General features: G+C 39.7%; 2 protein-coding genes across 3 annotated transcripts; both read right to left on the bottom strand.

Moving 5' to 3' along the window:
* Positions 1–313: 313 nt before the first annotated feature.
* Positions 314–4,419, bottom strand: LOC309693375 (uncharacterized protein). Of its 2 annotated transcripts, none has more exons than XM_082512500.1 (4): positions 4,266–4,419; positions 2,480–2,779; positions 2,122–2,406; positions 314–529 (listed from the first exon to the last, which is right to left on the bottom strand). In XM_082512500.1, the coding sequence occupies exons 1-4, from the start codon at positions 4,312–4,314 to the stop codon at positions 420–422; spliced, it is 744 nt and encodes a 247-aa protein (XP_082368626.1). In that variant the 5' UTR covers positions 4,315–4,419; the 3' UTR covers positions 314–419. The 2 variants fall into 2 exon arrangements, with proteins under 2 accessions (XP_082368626.1, XP_082368627.1); XM_082512501.1 differs by lacking the exon at positions 314–529 and adding an exon at positions 744–1,049.
* A 2,605-nt stretch (positions 4,420–7,024) lies between these two features.
* Positions 7,025–9,139, bottom strand: LOC309694081 (uncharacterized protein). Its single transcript, XM_082513829.1, has 4 exons — positions 9,062–9,139; positions 8,326–8,526; positions 7,958–8,245; positions 7,025–7,585 (listed from the first exon to the last, which is right to left on the bottom strand). The coding sequence occupies exons 1-3, from the start codon at positions 9,108–9,110 to the stop codon at positions 8,046–8,048; spliced, it is 450 nt and encodes a 149-aa protein (XP_082369955.1). The 5' UTR covers positions 9,111–9,139; the 3' UTR covers positions 7,025–7,585; positions 7,958–8,045.
* Positions 9,140–20,478: the final 11,339 nt, after the last annotated feature.

The following is a 20,478-nucleotide window of genomic DNA, read 5'->3' as shown; positions in this document are numbered from 1 at the left end:
TATCAAGATAGAATATGCTGGATAGAACCATATAACTAAAGATGAACCAAACTGTTCACAGTTTTATCTAACTCTCAGTTTTAATTACCCCTGTGTTGCCACATTAGGAAGCTAAGTTATAAAGTAAGTAAAATGGAAATTTTTAACCTATATCATCTAATTTGACAATTTCTTCAGTTCAGGGGTCAGACCACCAAAAGTTTTGTTTTCAAGATGAAATCTTCTGTAATATTATTAACATGAGCAACAAGCATTTTATTTACAAAGTGATACAGATTCCTTGTGTGATATTTGAGAATTTTTAATGTTTGCAAACCCCCAAAATGTGTTAACCTGTGTAGTTATCTACCACTGGTATCTATAACCTCAACATTTTCTAAAACCATATAAGTTATATGTGTAAGTGGAAAGCCTCTTCTTTATTTTTGCTTCTTAATCTTCTCCATAATGTGGACACTGATCACAGCAATCACCATGATGATCAGACCAACAGAAAACACGACTGTCTTCACCACACAGATGGAGATACCTGCAGACATGAGCAGAAATAATGAAACACACTAAGTAAATTCAAAGTACAGTTTCTTTTATCTGACTCAAGAAATCTTTTACATTTCAGAAATACAGTTAATTTATTTCTGAATGTATCCCAACTGTATTCAGCATTCCAGAGGAAAAAGCAAGTGACTATTGTGATTATTTGACTAAATTAGATTTAGGGATTGAGGGAGGACTGAGGTTTATATACAGTTAGGTCCATATATATTTGGACACTTTATTGAAACATATTCTAATTACAGTTATATAATGGACATGGAACTTAATGTGTCCCACAGTCTTTTTAAAGGGGCCAAACGTAATTGGACAATTGACTCGAAGGTCATTTCATGGGCAGGTGTGAGCAATTCCTTTGTATGTTTTTATCAATTAAGCAGATAAAAGGCCTGGAGCTGATCTAAGGTGTGGTGCTTGTGTTTGGAACATTTTGCTGTCAACAGACAACATGCAGTCAAAGGAGCTCTCCATGCAGGTGAAACAACATCCTTAAGCTGCAAAAACAGAAAAATCCCATTTGAGAAACGGCTTTAAGATTAGGAGTGGCAAAATCTACAATTTCGTACATCCTGAGAAAGAAAGAAAGCACTGATGAACTCAGAAATAAAGAGAAGACGGGCCCACAAACAAACAGCAACTGAAAGCCTCTGTAGTAAAGACCTGGCAGAGCATAAAAAAGGAGAAAACCCAAAATCTGATGATGTCCATGAGTTCAAGACTTCAGGGTGTCATTTCCAGCAAAGTATTAGAAATTAACAATTTATTTTCAGTTATTCAACTTTTCCAATTAATCTTGAGCTCCTGAAATGAATTCATTGTAAGGAGCTAAAGAATTTTCGTTCCTCACATTTTATACAGTCTTTTTGTTCAACCGGCTGAATTAAAGCTTAAAGTCTGCACTTCAACTACATCTGAGTTGTTTCATTTAAATTCATTGTGGTAATGTACAGAACCAATTTAGATTGATCTAATTTAATTGTGACCTGGTTGCTATAGTTACAAATGACTTATTTATGTAATAAATAGGCACAAATAAAAGCATTAGAGATTGTGATGGGCAGCTTTTGTTGTCATCCTTAAAAATCTAATGCTGTGGAGTGAAGGGTCAGACAACACAGGAGGCTTAGCCTTTTCCTCCAACTTTATTGACCACCAAACATGAACTGAACACATTGCGCGCAAAACCCAGCAAAACCCCTCACCTGGGTGTGACCCCTCTGGTGGGCCACCACAATGCAAGTTTTTGCCATCGACCTTACACTCTAGTATTCAGAATATTTTAGATTTTCTCATCAAAAGAAAGATAATAACTGTCAAATTTGGTGATATACATATGGAATACTTCTCATGCCAACTATTGTTAACCAGAATTATTCTTCAAGCAGTCAACTACTACTAAAGGTATTTAACACAGGTTTTGAGATTGACACAAGCTTGAAAATTTCTGGTAACTTCTGAGTGGATGTGCTCATTATAGGACAGCTGATTGGTTACAACTGCCCCAACAAAGGGTCAAGACATGATTTTGCAGAATGTACAAATGAATGTGATGTCTTTGAATCTTACCTGGTTTTTCCTTGCAATAACGTTTAATGTCCTTCTTAGTCTGTTCCACGCTCACTTGGTTGCTGTGATTACAGACGATTAAGTCTTGCTGCAAATTGACAGTGAGATTGGAAGAATAGGTTTGGGCTTTAAAGCTTCCTTTGTCTACCAGAGAGCAGTTTTGGGCATCACATGTGAAAATGCTGCTGATTTGAGAGTCCACTGTGCTGCAGGTCACAATGAGGTTACAGGAGTCTGAACTGCCAGACACAGAGTCCACTGTCAGGTCAACTGGAGAAACTGGATCTGAAGAGTAACAGGCATAAAGAGATTTATGTTGTATCACCATTTCAAAAAGATAATGAAAACAGAAACCTACCTTGGACTATGACCTTGTATTCAGCTACCTTTTGGACTTCATAGCTAAGCATGAATGCAGTATAATCTCCACTGTCACTGTGTTGCACATTCTTTAATAACAACCCATAATTTTGCCTGAAGAGCTCAGCCCTTCCTTCATATTTGTCAAACACAACTGGATCATTATTAAAACCACATCTAGCTACATTGTTAATTTTATTAAATATCCAGAACAAATCAGTTTTTTTGTCTAGTACAACAGATTTCTTTATATCCAGGTGTAAGTCCTTTCCACGGAGGAGAAACACATGTTGGAGCCCTAAAAGAAAAGAAAAACAACAAACCTGATATCAGAATCATCTTATTAACATGCAACTGGAAGTCTCTCAAATTAAATACAGTATTTTTTTTTAGTATTTTTATTATTGTTTTGTCAACATTTTTATATAATCTGTTTATATGTTGATAAATAAACACATTTATTAGTGCAAATATCTTTAATTGTTATTCAGCTGTAATAAAAACCCTTACACCAATCAGACATCTCTAAACTTAATATAGATTTGTGTGTAACTTGCCCCACATCGTCCTTCAGTTACTGTTTGTTGAGATAATTTCCAACAATAAAATGTGGACTTCACAGATAAACCTTCTCGTGAAAATCAGTTCCTATTAGAAGTTATGACTTCCACACAACTTTGGATGGTGCACCTCTAATATCTAGAGTTGCCCAAATTCATTAAACTATCTCTGCTTCCCTCCATGACAGAAATAGGGAAGCTACAACCCCAAACCTTACAGAATGGGTCTGCTCCCAGACCACGTCAAAGAACCAAACCACAAATCGGCCATGAAGGAGTCAACAATGAAAAATGAAATGAAGACTGAGATAAAGTTATAAAACATTTGAAATCCTTACTCTTAGTATTTCAGACCCTAACTGTCTGCTTGAACATTACACAGTATTTCCTGTTAATCTTTTTTTTTTAGGTTAAAAGCAAAGACTAATTTTGTCTAAATAACTCAGACTGTCCTTCACATGTGTCAAACATGATTGCATCTTTATAATAATAGTTACCAACATTGTTAGTGGTAGTAAATTAAGTTTATTTTTGTCTACTACAACAGGTTTCTTTATGTCCACATGTAAGTTCTATTAAGTACAAACATGTTCTCAGACCCTATAAAGACATAAAAATCATGTATTCACACGTTGTTTGATTTATTATATTTATATTGTTTTTTTATTATCATTGGAAATTATTGGACAATTAGTTGTTTTACAATAAATTATTAGGCAGCTCTAATAGCTTTCATAGCAGGGTAAGATTTTACAGTTTTTCTCATGTGGTGTTGAATGGTCAAAGTATGAAAAGATGGCAGCAGTTACTCCTCATCTGTGTCTGAAATCATCCTGGAACTGCAGTGTTCAATGCTTCTAAAGTTCTGTATTGAAAGCTTTGGTTGTGCTGGTTTTATTTTCTCTCAGAACCAGGAAACCTTCTAGCACACAAACCGAGTCACTGCGAGAAAGAGGAAGTGACTATTTTAGATGGACTAACTTGTCAAAGCTTATTCCGCCTGTCAAAGACACAGCTCCGATTAAACTGTGATGTACTTTGAGACATTAATCAAGTCTTTCATCCGCTGCAATAAAATAACAGATATCTTTTGTAGTGAACACTACTATAAAAGAAAACATTTGCACTTTCCATCTTTGTTAGTTCTGTCCCTGTTGAATTAAGGAAGCGGTTGCAATATACTTCTACTATATGTGTGCTAATATCTAGACATTTTTTTCCTACCTTCAGCCTCAGTGCAGGACAGCAACACAAGAATCACAAAGAAAAACATTCTAGAGTCTCGAGGTTTCTCTGAAACGCAACAACATGGAAGTGTTTTATACCACTGACAGCAAAACAGGGTCAGCCCCTCATACCCTTCTAACGATTGCGTTGTTCCTCTAGACTTGACACAGACCAACAGTGCACAAGTGAACTATCTTTGAGCTGTGCCAGTTGTCGATCTGACATAGCCATGGTTTCACAGCACACTGCCTTTGACTCCATGGCTACTAATGCTCAATTTTTACCAGAGTCAGTGGAGTAGTCAGCTGGGAGAGAGCGGTGGTTAGAACACCCATCAGGCTCTATCTAAGCCTTGCATTGTCTACTGGATAAGTGACTTTTTAAGCAGAGGGCCCATCCAGACTACTTGTATTGGGGTACTGGTCCCACAAAACCGACAAACATTAAAATAGCACAAAAACACTATTAATCTGTATATTTTCTGCTCGGCAATCAAATTCAAAATTCAAATTTTATTTGTCACATACACAGTCATACATAGTACGATATGTAGTGAAATGCTTGGACAACTGCTCGTGACCTAAAGAAAACAAAAAGGAAAAGGCTATGAATAAGATAGGAAATAAATATGAAAAATTAAAAAGGGTAAATTTAACTAGGAAGGAATAAAATATAAATTAAGGTTAAAAATGAAATAACTGTACAACACACTGGGAAAGAATAAGATAAAATATATAAATTAAATTGAAAATAAAATAACTGTACAACAAAATACACAATATAGAACTATATAAGAATGTATGAAGAAAATACCCAAGAAGTATAAATAAATATATACACAATAACAGCAGCAGTGATTTAAGTGATGAAGTGAAAACAATGTCCAGAATGTCCAGTGTGTGTGTAAGAACCATATGTGTGGGTCAGTACTGTGTGGTGGTGTGATTGAGAGACCGTATCGCCTGCGGGAAGAAGCTCCTCCTCAGTCTCTCTGTGTTGGTCTTCAGGGAGCGGAATCGCTTTCCTGACCTCAACAGAGAGAACAGTCTATTGTTGGGATGGCTGAGGTCCTTCACGATCTTCCTGGCCTTGGTCCAGCACCGCCTGCTGTAGATTGAGTGCAGGTCAGGGAGCTCGGAGCGGATGGTGCGCTCAGCTGATCGCACAACCCTCTGTAGAGCTCGTCTGTCCTGCATGGTGCTGTTCCCGAACCAGGTTAAGATGTTTCCCGCCAGGATGCTCTCTATGGTGCACGAGTAAAAGTTCCTGAGCACCTTGGAGGGCAGTTGGAAGTCTCTCAAGCGTCTGAGGTGGTAGAGACGCTGACGGGCCTTTTTCACCACGGTGTTGATGTGACAGGACCATGACAGGTCCTGCGTGATGTGAACTCCGAGGTATTTGAAGCTGTCCACTCTCTCCACTGGGCACTCGTTGATGACAGGGGTCTGGTAGTTCCTCTCCTGCTTAGTGCTGAAGTCCACTATCAGCTCCTTTGTCTTACTGACGTTTAGAAGGAGGTTGTTCCTGCCTTTGTAGCCTGCCTCCAAAGTCACCCTCTACCCTATGTGGGTGATATCAAAGAAGTCCATATTCCAAAGTCAAAAACCTGCTTAGCCTCCCAAATACTTTTTCCCTGAGATAAAAGCCTCAACAACATTTTTAACACCAGCAAAAAGCATTTTTATTCACAAATTAGGCATTTGGCGGAATTTGTTAATGGGTAATAAAAATGAAAATGTATTATTGTTATTGGTCAGTGTCTTAACTTTCCCCATGAACTACAGAAAGGACAACAATATAAACATGATGATTGAAATTGTTTCAGGGTATCTGATTTTTTACGTTTAATATTGTCTTTTTAGACAATTTTAGACACAAACCCATCCACACTAATATCACAATTATCACAGTTTTTACTTACAGTGATATTTTTAAAAGCAGTTTAGGATTTTTTTTTAAAAAAATCCTAAACTTATTTCTGGTTATTTAGACGTAACATTTCTTACCTGGTGTCTCGGTGCAGAACAACAGTGTCAGTATGATAAAGGAGGGCAACGTAAACTCTCTGGCTTTCATAGCTCCAATGTACAACATGAAATGTTTTACACCAACAACAGCAGCACATTGTTAAACCTGGAACACTGTCACGTTTGTCCTATTGAAACCGCACATTCTTTCATTGCCAAAGTGAACACATGAATGTACTTCATTGCCCTTTTTACACTTATTTAAATATGTTGATAAAGTCTGATAATAAAGTTCAACCTTTTCCCAAAAAAAAGGTTTTGAATGCATATGTACATGAAAAATTATTAAACAAAACAAATTTCATTTTTTTGAGCTTTTTGAATGCCATTTTTAGCTCACTTTAATTTCAGCAAAAACAAATTACTTTCTTTTAGTTCTGTGTCCAGCCTTTTAGATTTCTCTGAATGTTGCTCGTGATTTGCCCCTTTTGAAAGTGTGGAATGTGGACAAAAAATGTGGACATTCCCTTCCAGTAAACGTAGAAACAGTAAAGGTAGAAATCTGAGTATTAATCCATTTTATTGTAAATAGCTCTAATAGGTTAGGTCTTATAGGGCTTACTGTTTAGGCCACTAAACTAAACCCAGTCATATGACAAATGCACTAATCTAGAGAGGGGCCAGTTGAAACTGGGCGAGTCTTTGCATTGCTTACTAGGTAAGACCCATAGGAACAGAGATTAAGATTTTTTAAACACAGAGCCGATCCGGCCTTCCTGTATGGTCCCACAAGATTAACAAACATTAAAATAACACAAAAATACAGGTCATCCACTGCCCTCTGCTGGTGATATCAAAGACACATGTAGAATAGAATAGAATAGAATAGAATAGCGCTTTATTGTCATTGTACACATACAACTAAATTAAGGGGCTGTGCTGGAATAAAATAGAAATAGTAGACAGCAGGAATAAATAGCAAACAGGAGAAATGTCTGCAATCAAAAGTGATATATACCAAACATTCAAAAGTCAAAAACCTGCTTAGCCTCCCAGACACTTTTTCCTCAGATTAAATCCTAAAAAACACATCAGCAAGTTCTATTTATAAATTAAGCATTTGGTGGACTTCATTCACAGCTAATAATACATGCCCTGTGAAGTTCTTGTAAAGGTACATGAACAGTTTCATGGGTAGATGTGCGTCCCTTTTTTTTCTTTAGTTTTGCTTCTGAAGTTTCTCTATGAGGTGAACAGTGATGACAGCAAAGACCATGATGATCAGACCAACAGAGAACACGGCTGTCTTCACCATACAGAAGGAGACACCGTCAGAGAAACTCTCAGAACCTGAAACACAGAGCAAAACCAGACTTTGCCTTTACAGCACATTAGGAAAGGATAAAACCAGTAATACCTCTCACTGGATGTGGAGATCATTTGATTCACAATGTAATTTTTGATGTATGTATTTTAGAGCCTGTAATAAAACAACATATGTTGAAAGTACTAAAGCTGTACCAAAAAAACAGGTTACCATTCACTAAATATTCAGTTATAATGATATTGATTAATTACTTACTAGTTCTTTTGTTTGTTTTTCACACATGCAGACAATAACATAATGCATGTTTGCATGTTATCCAAATGTTTTTAGGCTTACAGTGAATTTCCAGGCTGGAAAATGTTATCAGAAAAAAAAAATCTGCTTATCTGACTTACCGACATTTCGAGGACAAAACTGTCCAATCTCTATCATATCCTTGGTCCAGTTTACTTCATTGCTGTAGTTACATATGATGGATCCATCTCACATGTAGACATGAAGAGCAATGTTGGCCCACCACCAGGTCTCTCTTTGCTCTCCTCCCTCTTGATGGCAAGTTTTGTTATTACATTTAAAAATGCTGTTGATGTCAAAGTTATATGTACTGCAGGTCACAGTAAGGTTGCAGGAGTATGAGCTGTTGAACATGGAGTCCACTATCAGGTTAACTGGAGACAATGGATCTGGAGGCAGATATACGACATCCAAAATTTTAGTAATATAGCAGCAGCCCAGCACTGGTTTTGATTGTTAACATACCTACAATAAAATAATTCATCCACTTCCATGGGAATGTCTTCTTCCATGTCCTCTTCATACTCGTAATCATAATAAGGACAAAGGACTCCACTAGGCAAGTCTTTCACTTCCATTAAGTCTAATTCAGTCCAGTTACTAATATCAAAGTCAGATTCCACAACATCATGAGTTATATTATCCTCCTCTCCAAACACAGGATGTGACCCTTTAAAACATTAAATGTGACAGTACCAAACAAATCAAACACAATAGGTATATAGTCAATGAATCTTCTAAAATTTCTTAACTTCAGAATTCATACAAAGAATTTAACAGTATTTTAAGAACTTCCATCTTCATTGTCATGTAGTTTAGGAAAACAACACATTGCTTTTAAATTTCTTTATTTAAGACTCCATTTATAACAAATTTGGTAAATGTACTGACTAGTTATTGAATAGATCTTGTCAGTGTTTATGGCCCACTTACAGTACTTGAGTGAACTTTCATGTTAGATTTACAACCTGAGTTATTAAATCAGATTTTAGTCAACATCGTGTATCTTGACAAATCTTCTTTTAGACTTCAAACAATGAAGTAAACAATTATAAAAACAATATATCTTCTTCCATACTACTTTGATCAAATTGCACATTCATATAGGTTAACCATATGTATACTCAGTTCTACTCCAAGTCTGTATTAAATGATCAAGTCATAAATCACACATGATATTTACATTTAATTAGAAAGTTTCCTACCGAGTATCTCAGAACAGAACAGCAGTGCCACCATCACAACAAAAGACATGGTTGAATCTCTAACTTCTTTGACTCCAAAATGTGGAACTGTGAACAAATGAAACTGAACTGAACTGTCTCACTTTTTTTCTTTTTCACAACTACTGGCTGCAGTCTTATAGGGCAAAAGTAAGCACAAACCCTGTTTTATTACTTGATTTTGTGCATTCATTTACCTAACTTCATTAAAGAATGCACATGAATTAACATTTTGCTTTAATGCACAAACAATGCATTAATTAAAGCTTCAACATTTGAGGCATTTTTGTTGAAAATCACAATCAAAGATATCAGGCACATCTTGTAATGAGTAAAAAACTAAAAACAAACAAAAACATCTCCCAGATCCACTCACAGGTTTAGCCACAAAGTTTCCTTTGTCACAGTTAAAAGGAACAGGTCCCCATTTTATCTGAAGGGCCAAACATATGATGAAAGACATTAGAATTTATTCTTAGTTAACTATTAGTAAAACATTTAGAATTCAATAGAATGAAAATGTAATGCATTTTAACTTTCCCCATGAACTATAGAAATGAAAAAGATATAAACATTATGGTTGAAATTGTTTCAGACTATCTGCTTTTTAACATATAATATTGAAGTTTAGTCCTCACAGGTGATGTAAGAGTGCATTCACTGTTAAATAGCTTCATTTGCAGTGACTTCTTTGGGATTTTTAGAATGTAACACCCTTTACATTTTACACGTTAAGCAAAAATACTTGCACGAAAAAACAGAAATGTAATACAAGTAAAAGGAAGTGGCATCTTTTCACAGATCGAGAACAAGAACGAGAAATAAAATGAGCAGAACAGCAGACAAGCTTGCTTTTGCCATACTTCAGTTTGCACCCCCGAACCTCACTACACACTCAAATAGATGTGTTTTTTCCATAATTTTCTCACAAAATAATGTCAAAACATATGACTGTCTTTCAACAAAAGCAAAATTATTCTTTCTTAAAGGATTCTTTATGATACAATGATTGTAGTTCAATATACAGATAGTACGTAATAACACATTTTTAGTATATATGTGTTTCCAGTCATAGAATAAGATACAATGAAGGTTTGCTCTTTCCATGTTTGTGAGTTTTGCCTTAATGTTCAGTTTGAGAAAAACTGAACTGACAAAAAAGAAGCACCAATTATTTCTATAAGTGTTAACATTTACTCATTTATCATTCATCATTTAATCAAAAAGAAAAATGATGTTGAGTCTCAAGCTTTCTATATTCAAGAAGTGAAACCATGAAGTGTTTCCAGAGAGACACAGGACCAGGCCCATCTCACAGCTGTGCTATTTATGAACTTCCCGTCAATGCCTTGTTTCACTGCTTCAGTTCTGTCAGTAGCTACTAAAACACTTTATTGACAAAACAGTTTTGTATCTGAATTTCAATGAGACATTATTTTTAGGACACTACAAAAATTGGTAGCATATTATATTGACTATTCTTTTACATGTTTTTGTCAGGGTCCTGGGACTGGGCGACCCAGGATCCCTGGGCAGTCATGGACCTGTGTATTATTATTATGTATTTTTGGTGTCGTTTCTCTTTCTCTGTGCGTGTACATATGTGTGTTTCTCTGTGCTGTGCTAGTCTGTGTCCCACTCATATGTTTAGGCGAGGTATGGGTGTGTATGTCTGCGGGTGTGCCTGGAGGATGGAGCTCGGCCACCTGCAGGCCTGAGGGGTGTGGCCCTGCGGAGGGACTGGCCACACCCGAAGCCACACACCTGCCGCTGATCAGGGCTCGTCGGGGGAGCTACTTAGGAGAGTCTTGGAGCTCCCACCGACGCGGGATCATTGAGTTATCTTACCAAGTCAGTGTGTGTTAGCGTAGGTCTGTGCTGTGCGTATATGCCCGCCGAGGGTTAGTGTTGACGGCTGCGTCTCTGGTTTCCCTACAGGAGGAGGAGTGGTCCGGAGAGGCAGCACGCACGGGGGTGCGGAAACACAACAGCGGGGAGCACGAGCACAGATATCGGAGGGAAGCACGCACACGGGGTTCGAGGGAGCAACGGGGAGTTATTGTTTTTACAGCCTTTTCACTGTAAATAAAGAGCACTGTTTGCATCGCAGAGTCTGCATTTTGGGTCCTCCTTTCCCCACATCCCCACGGTCTGCCAGCCAGACCGTGACAGTTTTATATATTTGGTTACTTTTTAATTCACCCAAACTTTATCAGCTTGCTGCATTTGGAAAGATAACCAATTCTCATTTGAGGTATATATTTCTGTACTCTTTCCCCATTCTTAGGTTACTTTGAATGTTAAATGAACTTAACCCCTGATATCCAGAAATCCTACCAGTGGCTGGACAAAGCTGGACTGAAAGACAGCACAGAGGCACTAATCATGGCAGCACAAGAACAAGCCCGCAGGGGCGTGCTGGGTGTTTTTATATTTATAAAAAACACCCAGCACGCCCCTGCGGGCGGTTTATCCTTCAAGCTCGGGTCCTCTACCAGAGGCCTGGGAGCTTGAGGGTCCTGCGCAGTATCTTAGCTGTTCCCAGGACTGCGCTCTTCTGGACAGAGATCTCCGATGTTATTCCCGGGATCTGCTGGAGCCACTCGCCTAGCTTGGGAGTCACCGCACCTAGTGCTCCGATTACCACGGGGACCACCGTTACCTTCACCCTCCACATCCTCTCGAGCTCTTCTCTGAGCCCTTGGTATTTCTCCAGCTTCTCGTGTTCCTTCTTCCTGATATTGCTGTCATTCGGAACCGCTACATCGATCACTACGGCCATCTTCTTCTGTTTGTCTACCACCACTATGTCCGGTTGGTTAGCCACCACCATTTTGCTTAGCGTACAGCCTCAGGGTGCTGGACTTGGGGTGAAACCCTCCATGCATGGTCAGGAGCTTTCTTGTCTTTATGTCAGTGGCTTCTATCTCCTCCTTTGGCCAGCCTATTACCCCAGCAGGGTACCTGATCACGGGCAGGGCGTATGTGTTGATGGCCCGGATCTTGTTCTTACCATTCAGCTGACTCCTCAGGACTTGCCTGACCCTCTGCAGGTACTTGGTGGTTGCAGCCTTTCTAGCGGCCTCTTCATGGTTCCCATTTGCCTGCGGGATCCCCAGGTACTTGTAACTGTCCTCTATGTCTGCAATGTTGCCTTCTGGTAGTTCAATCCCCTCAGTTCTGACTACCTTCCCTCTCTTTGTTACCATCCGACTACACTTCTCCAGTCCGAACGACATTCCAATGTCATTGCTGTATAGCCTGGTAGTGTGGATCAGTGAATCGATGTCTCGTTCACTCTTGGCATACAGCTTGATGTCATCCATGTACAGGAGGTGGCTGACAACTGCTCCGTTCCGTAGTCGGTATCCGTAGCCAGTCTTGTTAATGATCTCACTGAGGGGGTTCAGGCCTATGCAGAACAGCAGTGGGGACAGAGCATCTCCTTGGTAGATCCCGCACTTGATGGTAACTTGTGCTATGGGCTTGGAGTTGGCCTCTAGTGTTGTACGCCACATCCCCATTGAGTTCCTGATGAAGGCTCTTAGGGTCCCATTGATCTTGTACAATTCTAGGCATTCCAGTATCCAGCTGTGGGGCATTGAGTCATAGGCCTTCTTGTAATCAATCCAGGCAGTGCACAGGTTGGTCAGTCTGGTCTTGCAGTCTCGGCTGATTGTTCTGTCTACCAGTAGCTGGTGTTTTGCACCTCTGGTATTCTTGCCAATTCCTTTCTGTGTCCCGCTCATGTATTGACCCATGTGCCTGTTCATCTTAGCCGATATGATGCCTGACAGGAGCTTCCATGTAGTACTGAGGCAGGTTATTGGTCGGTAGTTGGAGGGGACCGGTCCCTTCTTGGGGTCCTTGGGGATCAGGACCGTCCGGCCTTCAGTTAGCCATTCCGGGTGTCTCTCGTTAACTAGCAGCTGGTTCATTTGTGCTGCCAGACGCTCGTGGAGTGCAGTCAGCTTCTTCAGCCAGTAGGCGTGAACCATGTCGGGCCCTGGTGCTGTCCAACTCTTCATACTGGAGACCCTTTCTTGGATATCTGCCACTGTGATGGTTACTGGACCCTGTTCAGGGAGGTCGCTGTGGTCTGCCCTCAGATCCACTAGCCACTGAGCATTGCCGTTATGGGTTGCATCCTTCTCCCATATGCTCTTCCAGTATTGCTCCGTCTCCAGCCTGTTCTCTTATTGTTCCCTTGCCACTGAGAGTACACCTTTGCTGGTTCTGTGGAGAACAGCTGGTTTATTCTCCTGCCTTCTATCTCTCTGGTGTACCTCCTCAAGCGGCTGGCCAAGGCTGTGAGTCTTTGCTTGGCAGTTTCCAAGGCCTCAGGTATGGACAGCTTGCTGTATTTCTTAGGCACCTTATTTGTCACACCTTTCTGCAACTCTGTTAGTTGGCTAACCTCCCTCCGTGCTACTTTGATCTTGCCCTCTAGCCTCCTTCTCCATGGAGGGTACTGCCCCTTGTGGCTGTTCAACTTGTAGCCAAGCATCTCACTGATCACTGCTGCCGTATTGTAGATCAGCTTGTTAGTGTCGGTAATCGTGGTTGTAGGTATTGCCCGTAGTGCTGCATTAACATCATCTAGCAGACCTTCTGAGGGTACTTCACGTAATCTTGGTAACCGGCTACGGGGGATCCAGGTTTCAAGCTTGGCCATGATCCTATTTTTCAGGTCAGTTCCTCTCGCACTCAACGATCCTTCTCCTATCGCACTTGGGGCTATGTACCCAATCTCGGGTGGGGGTGATGATATCTCCCCCCTGACCTGGCGTCCTGACTCCTCCTTGCCGTAGCATTTGTGTTGTACCTCATCAATCTCTAGCTGTGAGAGCAGTCCCTTCTTTCGAATGTTGGAACACTGAGCTACTAGTTGTTTCGCCGTCATTGTGGATGTTGGGTATCGAAGAATCCATAGGTCCCTCATCCTATTCATGTAGCCCCTTCCGCCGGGGTTACTTGCGTAGTAGCATTCCAACAACGCCCTGTTTTCGTCCCTTGCCCACCGATGCCTTCTTGTTCCAGTAGCCCACTTTTCGTCAGGGTGCCCTGGTTCCTCAACACCTGACGCGGACCTTGTTGATCCGGGCGACGTCCGAGCCGGCATGCCTTCATATTTATCTGTCTCGCTCATGTCTGCGGTAGGCTTGCTTAGCATAGGGGGTCTAGCCTTAGGACCCTTACTGGATACAGACGCCCCAGGCAGGAATCGAACTTGCGATCCTCTGTTCCAAAGGCGTGTAGTTTAACCACTACGCTATCCAGCTGTTATATATATATATATATATATATATATATATATAAGGGGTGCAACGATATTCATATTGATATTGAACCGTTCGATACAGTGCTTCCGGTTCGGTATGCATATGTATCGAACAATACAAAATTTGTAATTTATTTTATCAACTTTCCTTCTGACGATGCTGTCTGTGTTGAGTGTTCAGTGAATCTGCGTTCGACTACTCCGCCTAGGCTGCACTGTCGAGCGCAGATCCGCTGAGCGCTCAACACAGACAGCATCATCAGAAGGAAGAGCAGAGTGCAAGCTAGCGAGACAGAAGTTAAGCTCTCCTTGCAACATGGCAAATTGAACCTCCCCGACCCTCATTCAGATCTGGCGTTTGGAATTATTTTGGTTTTCATGTGACGTATGACCCTGAAGGTAAGCGCGTCATGGACTAAAGTAAAACAGTATGTTGGATGTGCCACGCAATGCTCAATTACATGGGTGGGAGCTAGTGTGTTAGCGCAGTTAGCTTGTTAACGTGTTGGCCGTCCAGCCCCATGCACGGGGCGCTCGTTAACGGAGATTTGCCGTGTTGTGGCGTTAACGTCATTTCAACGAGATTTACGCTGACAGCACTAGTGGGAACACAACGAATATGACTGCACATTTACGCCGACATCATCCTAGTGCAAAGACAAGTGGAAGCAGACAATAACAACAAGCATGCATGCTACAAACTTTACCCGAGTCATTTAGACAGCCGTTAGCACATGATTCTCCTTATGGGGACCTGACATGTTTAATATGCTGCTGAGAATATAGCCCAGAAGAAGCGTATAGTATAGCTTTTATTTTGGAAAGAGTCATTTCTCTGTAATAAACTCTCTTTTCCAAAGATGAGTGATTCCTCAATCAGATACAGGGCTCGCAAAATCGCTAGCCCCAGTCGGGCTACCAAAATCTATCTCTGCCCTGCCTGTCGGGCTTTCGTAGGAAGGAAAAATATATGTCAATGCTTTTGCATTCTTTCGGAAATGTAGCTGGGTAATTATGTCATTGGCATCGGTGAGCCACTGTCAATATGTGACATATTGAAATCGCGTTTGAGTTTGCGCTTGTTTTTTGCTTTCACTTTGCAATTGCGCGAACTGTGTATAGAGAGCGACAGCACTGATTGGTGAGTGATGATAATTTGCACACCAATTCGTCTGACACCGTCTTATCAATCGTTAGCTTACTATGCAAACATGACAAGTGAAATCTCCCGCAGCAAGCTTAAACATGTGAGAGGTTGATCGCTGAGCGTTATGTGAGTGCGCGTGTAAAAGCAACAGGATATATATTTTAGTTCTGCTGAGCCAAATAAGACAGGTCAGGGTAGGGCTGCTCGATTATGGCAAAAATGATAATCACGATTATTTTCACTGAAATTGAGATCACGATTATTTGACGATATTTATTTAACCCTTTAAGACCTACTATAGAACCAAGTCCACCAGAGCTTATATTATTTTTTTTACATGCTGTAGTGCCATTTGTGGGAGCATTTCAAGTTGCTATACATCAATACAACTGTTATAGCCCATATTTTAATAATATGTATGCATTAAGTCCATAGTAATTACATAAATTGCAAAAAAGTGCAATAAACTACAAAAAAAAATTGAAAATCGCTTTTGTTTTGTTTACATATATTTCTACTTGGAGAAATTTAAGAGGTTTATCCCTCAAAACTTTAAATACAATAAAGTTGCAAAAAAATAGTTTCCCACCACAGGAAATTTATTTTGAGTGTCTTCATAGTTTTATTTTGGAGATACAGCAATTTTTATATACTGCAGGAAAAACAAAAAACAATCCTATGATGCAAATTTGCAAATTTGCAAAGAAAACAGCATGTGCATCATTTCACTGTGGGAAGTGTTACGAACAGCTGATAGGAACGGCAAAGCGTGTTTCTGGAATATTGTGTTTTTGTTCCTGCAAGCGCTTTTTATGCAATTTTTGCAAAGCTATATGTGGAACGAAACCATGACCGAGGACAAGCTGATGGCATCAGATGTAAGTACAACTCCTCCGGTTTCATATGCAAAACAAATTATTGCGCTAGCTTACACGGTTCAGGTTCTACAGTGATTTAAAAATAGTTACGCAAAACGGAGCGTGCTGCTCTGACCGGCTTTAAAGGGTTAACAATGACTTTAAAAAAATAATATAAAATAGTGTGCAACACCACTGAAGTTTTTTTTTTTTAAACTCTCTTTTCAACCAACGGCAGTCACTCTCCAAATAACTTCTGCTTAGCTTTCCGAGCTTCCCTCGGGTCCTCTTAATCAGCGGTCTCCAACCTTTTTTGCGCCACGGACGGTTTATGCCCGACAATATTTTCACGGACCGGCCTTTAAGGTGTCGCGGATAAATTAGGGAGGGGCTAATAATCGGCTCAGTCATTTTTAATGATCGTTGAAAGCCCAGATCGTAATCGTGATTAAAATTCGATTAATTGAGCAGCCCTAGGTCAGGGTGAAGAAGTGACAGCCAAAGAAAAGCTTACCACAAAACGGAAAAGTTATGACAAATCAGACTATAAGGCAAAAAGAAAAAGTGCAGCTTTATGGTTTCATGGACAAAAGAATTTCTGTGGCTGCAATATGACGAGCTATAACCAGGGCTGCACATAAGTGGTCCGCAGGTGTGCATTCGCTGTCAAAATAAAAAAGATAAACAAGATAAGAAGTTGCAACGCGTGTTTGCATACATATGATTTTCAGGAGGAGGACAGACATTTGTTTAGAACTCTTAAAGATGTCGAAGAAGCAAGCTCCTTTAAGCAATTACTTTGGTGTTCCTCCACCTCCAAAGAAATGTCAGAAGGAGTCCGAACCACAAAAGAAGCACATATTCTCAGAAAAGTAGTTGCAGGAGGTGAGCTGGCTTCAAACAAATGATGAACGCACAGAGATGTGGTGCGGAATGTGCCGTGAAAATTTAATAAATGACAAATTAAAAAGGCATGAACATTTTTTTTGTATCGAAAAAATATCGAACCGTGACACCAAAGTATCGAACCAAACCGAACCGTGAATTTTGTGTATCGTTGCACCCCTAATATATATATATATAATTTTTCTATGGTGATACAATTATACAGGCTACGAATAAGCTTAAAGGTCTGCTGTGCACCGGCCCTAAAAGCACAGACAGCAGCTTCATTACTGACCCTGGATTGCCACAGCAGATCTTAATGCAAACAGCCCCTCCACTACTCTCCCTGTGCCTATTCACTTGTACAGCAGAGTTTAATGTAAAAGAACTGAAAAGCTAAGAGAAAAAACTAAACTAGAAGTAGATTCAGCAAAATGTGTCAAATTAATCAACATGTTAACTGTTAGAGCTGCTGCAGCAGTAAACAGTGGTACTAGCAACAGCTACTAAAAAACCCTGGCACACAACTGTTGCTAGCACTAGCTATGGAGGAGTCAGCACAGCAGGTCAGTTTGCTAAAGTATAACTTTTAATTGTCTCATGCTTCACTGCTGTGCAACTCAGATCTCCTAACTTAACAAAAACTATACCAACCTGATTAGAAAGAAAAACTCTTTCATTATCGATTCTCTAACAAAGTGAAATATATGTGTGTGTGTGTGTGTGTGCATATATTATTTATATGTTTCAGTTTGTATAAAATATATTAATTCTTTTGCATGTACCTTTTTGTCCAGGCCAGACCTGTGCAGAGGCGCAAGGACCCTCTCATCACTGTTGGTGATATAATCCCATTCAGAACTTATTTACTTTCACATATAAAGTTTTGCATGCTATAGAAATTTAGTTCTACAGTGTATTTCCAAGCTGGGGGGATGGTGTCAGTAAATTGCTTATCTGTCAGACTTACTGTCATTCTGAGAGACAAAATGTCCAATCTGTCAGATCCAGCTGACATGACTGACCAGACTTATTGTACGAAAGCACAAGACACTTTCTTGTCACGTTTCTGAACCCTGTTTTACTGCTTGGTGTTGTGCATCAACTAGGATTCATTTATGTAAAACTTCAAAGAATGTACATGAATTAAAATTATGTTTTAACAATATGGGACAATACTGAACAATAGAATAATACAGCTAAGGTATCTGAGTCATTGTTGGAAATAAAAATTAAATTAAGCACATCTAGGTATATGAAGCAAGTTTAAAAAAACAAAAAACAAAACAAAAAACAAACTCCCAGTTCTTTTATTGTCCTTGAGAAAACAACCGGTGCCGCTGTTAAGGACAAAAAAATAAAATAATACAGTGGAACTGTTGCAGGGGTTTTCTTCTGCTCACAGTTTTAGGCACCTGCAAGCTTACTTTGTCATCCGTCACAGTTTGAAAGGAACAGGACACCATTTTATCCTAGTTATTTATTAGTACAACAACTGGAATTTAACAGAATGCAAATTTAGTGCATCCACTGTTCTTTTTTTTTTTTTTTTTAACCCCTTCGCATGACATACAGACATGACAATGGCATGTACTGTATATATGTATACATAAATGGTTGTTGCTCATTATGCATGTTTTTGAGCACGCTACTTCCTACTTTTCCTTTCTAAATAGACAACAGTTATATACAAAGGAATAGACCAGCTCCTCTTTAATGGTTTAATATTCTATATGCTGAGTAATTTACTTGTTTATTTTCTTTGGTCACACAATTTCGGAAAGAGTTATTTAAATTTAAAGGAGATTAGAAATGAATGACACAACAACAATAACTTTATTTTATGGTAATATCAGTTTTAATCATTTTATTCATTGGATTTTGAGTTGCTCCACCAGGTACCCAAATACATTATTCTAAAACTATAAATATGATCCTATCCCCCTAAAATGGAAAAGTATGATGCACATAAGTATTACACTACTTCATTATAATTCTAACAACAATCATTACACTAATACTACTACTATTAATAATACTAAATAGCCTAAACTTAAATGCAAACTTTTAATTTTAAGACAGAGAATGTATCTGTGTGTACATACATACGTAATTTTGTTTTTGTTTCTTGTTGCTAATATCTGTACAAAGATGTGGCTTCCCTTTTCTTGTGCCTGTTTTTAAGTGCAACCATTTGGTATTTGGTAAGGAAGAATTTGGTGTCATTAGATAGTTGTGTTTAAGTGAATGTAATCCTAAGGCTAATACATAAACTGCGTAGTCATCTCATTTATAAATGACAAACTCAACATGAAAAATTGAAACAACCATGGTCTTTTGTCATGACTGATGAGCTCATTACGTACAGTGGGGCAAAAAAGTATTTAGTCAGCCACCGATTGTGCAAGTTCCCCCACTTAAAATGATGACAGAGGTCAGTAATTTGCACCAGAGGTACACGTCAACTGTGAGAGACAGAATGTGAAAAAAAATCCATGAATTCACATGGTAGGATTTGTAAAGAATTTATTCGTAAATCAGGGTGGAAAACAAGTATTTGGTCACCTCAAACATGGAAAATCTCTGGCTCTCACAGACCTGTAACGTCTTCTGTAAGAAGCTTTTCTGTCCCCCACTTGTTACCTGTATGAATGGCACCTGTTTGAACTCATCATCTGTATAAAAGACACCTGTCCACAGCCTCAAACAGTCAGACTCCAAACGCCGCCATGGCCAAGACCAAAGAGCTCTCGAAGGACACCAGGAAAAGTATTGTAGACCTGCACCAGACTGGGAAGAGTGAATCTACAATAGGCAAGCAGCTTGGTGTGAAAAAAATCAACTGTGGGAGCAATCATCAGAAAATGGAAGACATACAAGACCACTGATAATCTCCCTCCATCTGGGGCTCCACGCAAGATCTCATCCCGTGGGGTCAAAATGATCATGAGAACGGTGAGCAAAGATCCCAGAACCACACGGGGGGACCTGGTGAATGACCTGCAGAGAGCTGGGACCAAAGTAACAAAGGTCACCATCAGTAACACTCTACAACGGCAGGGAATCAAATCCCGCAGTGCCAGACGTGTTCCGCTGCTGAAGCCAGTGCATGTCCAGGCCCGTCTGAAGTTTGCCAGAGAGCACATGGATGATACAGCAGAGGATTGGGAGAATGTCATGTGGTCAGATGAAACCAAAGTAGAACTTTTTGGTATAAACTCAACTCGTC

The sequence above is a fragment of the Aulonocara stuartgranti genome (assembly GCF_965226115.1).
Source record: "Aulonocara stuartgranti genome assembly, chromosome: 18".
NCBI lineage: Eukaryota > Metazoa > Chordata > Actinopteri > Cichliformes > Cichlidae > Aulonocara > Aulonocara stuartgranti.
The sequence above is the reverse complement of the archived record's forward strand: the minus strand, read 5'-3'. Positions and strand labels throughout refer to the sequence as shown.

Coding starts and splice junctions, on each gene's coding strand:
- LOC309693375 (XM_082512500.1), bottom strand. CDS start 4,314: ATGTTTTTCTTTGTGATTCTTGTGTTGCTGTCCTGCACTGAGGCTGAA. Junction 2,780..4,265: donor GTCCTGCACTGAGGCTGAAG/GTAGGAAAAAAA, acceptor CTTTTCTTTTAG/GGCTCCAACATGTGTTTCTC. Junction 530..2,121: donor TTATTGCAAGGAAAAACCAG/GTAAGATTCAAA, acceptor TCATGTCTGCAG/GTATCTCCATCTGTGTGGTG.
- LOC309694081 (XM_082513829.1), bottom strand. CDS start 9,110: ATGTCTTTTGTTGTGATGGTGGCACTGCTGTTCTGTTCTGAGATACTC. Junction 8,527..9,061: donor GTTCTGTTCTGAGATACTCG/GTAGGAAACTTT, acceptor AATGTTTTAAAG/GGTCACATCCTGTGTTTGGA. Junction 8,246..8,325: donor AGTGGATGAATTATTTTATT/GTAGGTATGTTA, acceptor ATCTGCCTCCAG/ATCCATTGTCTCCAGTTAAC.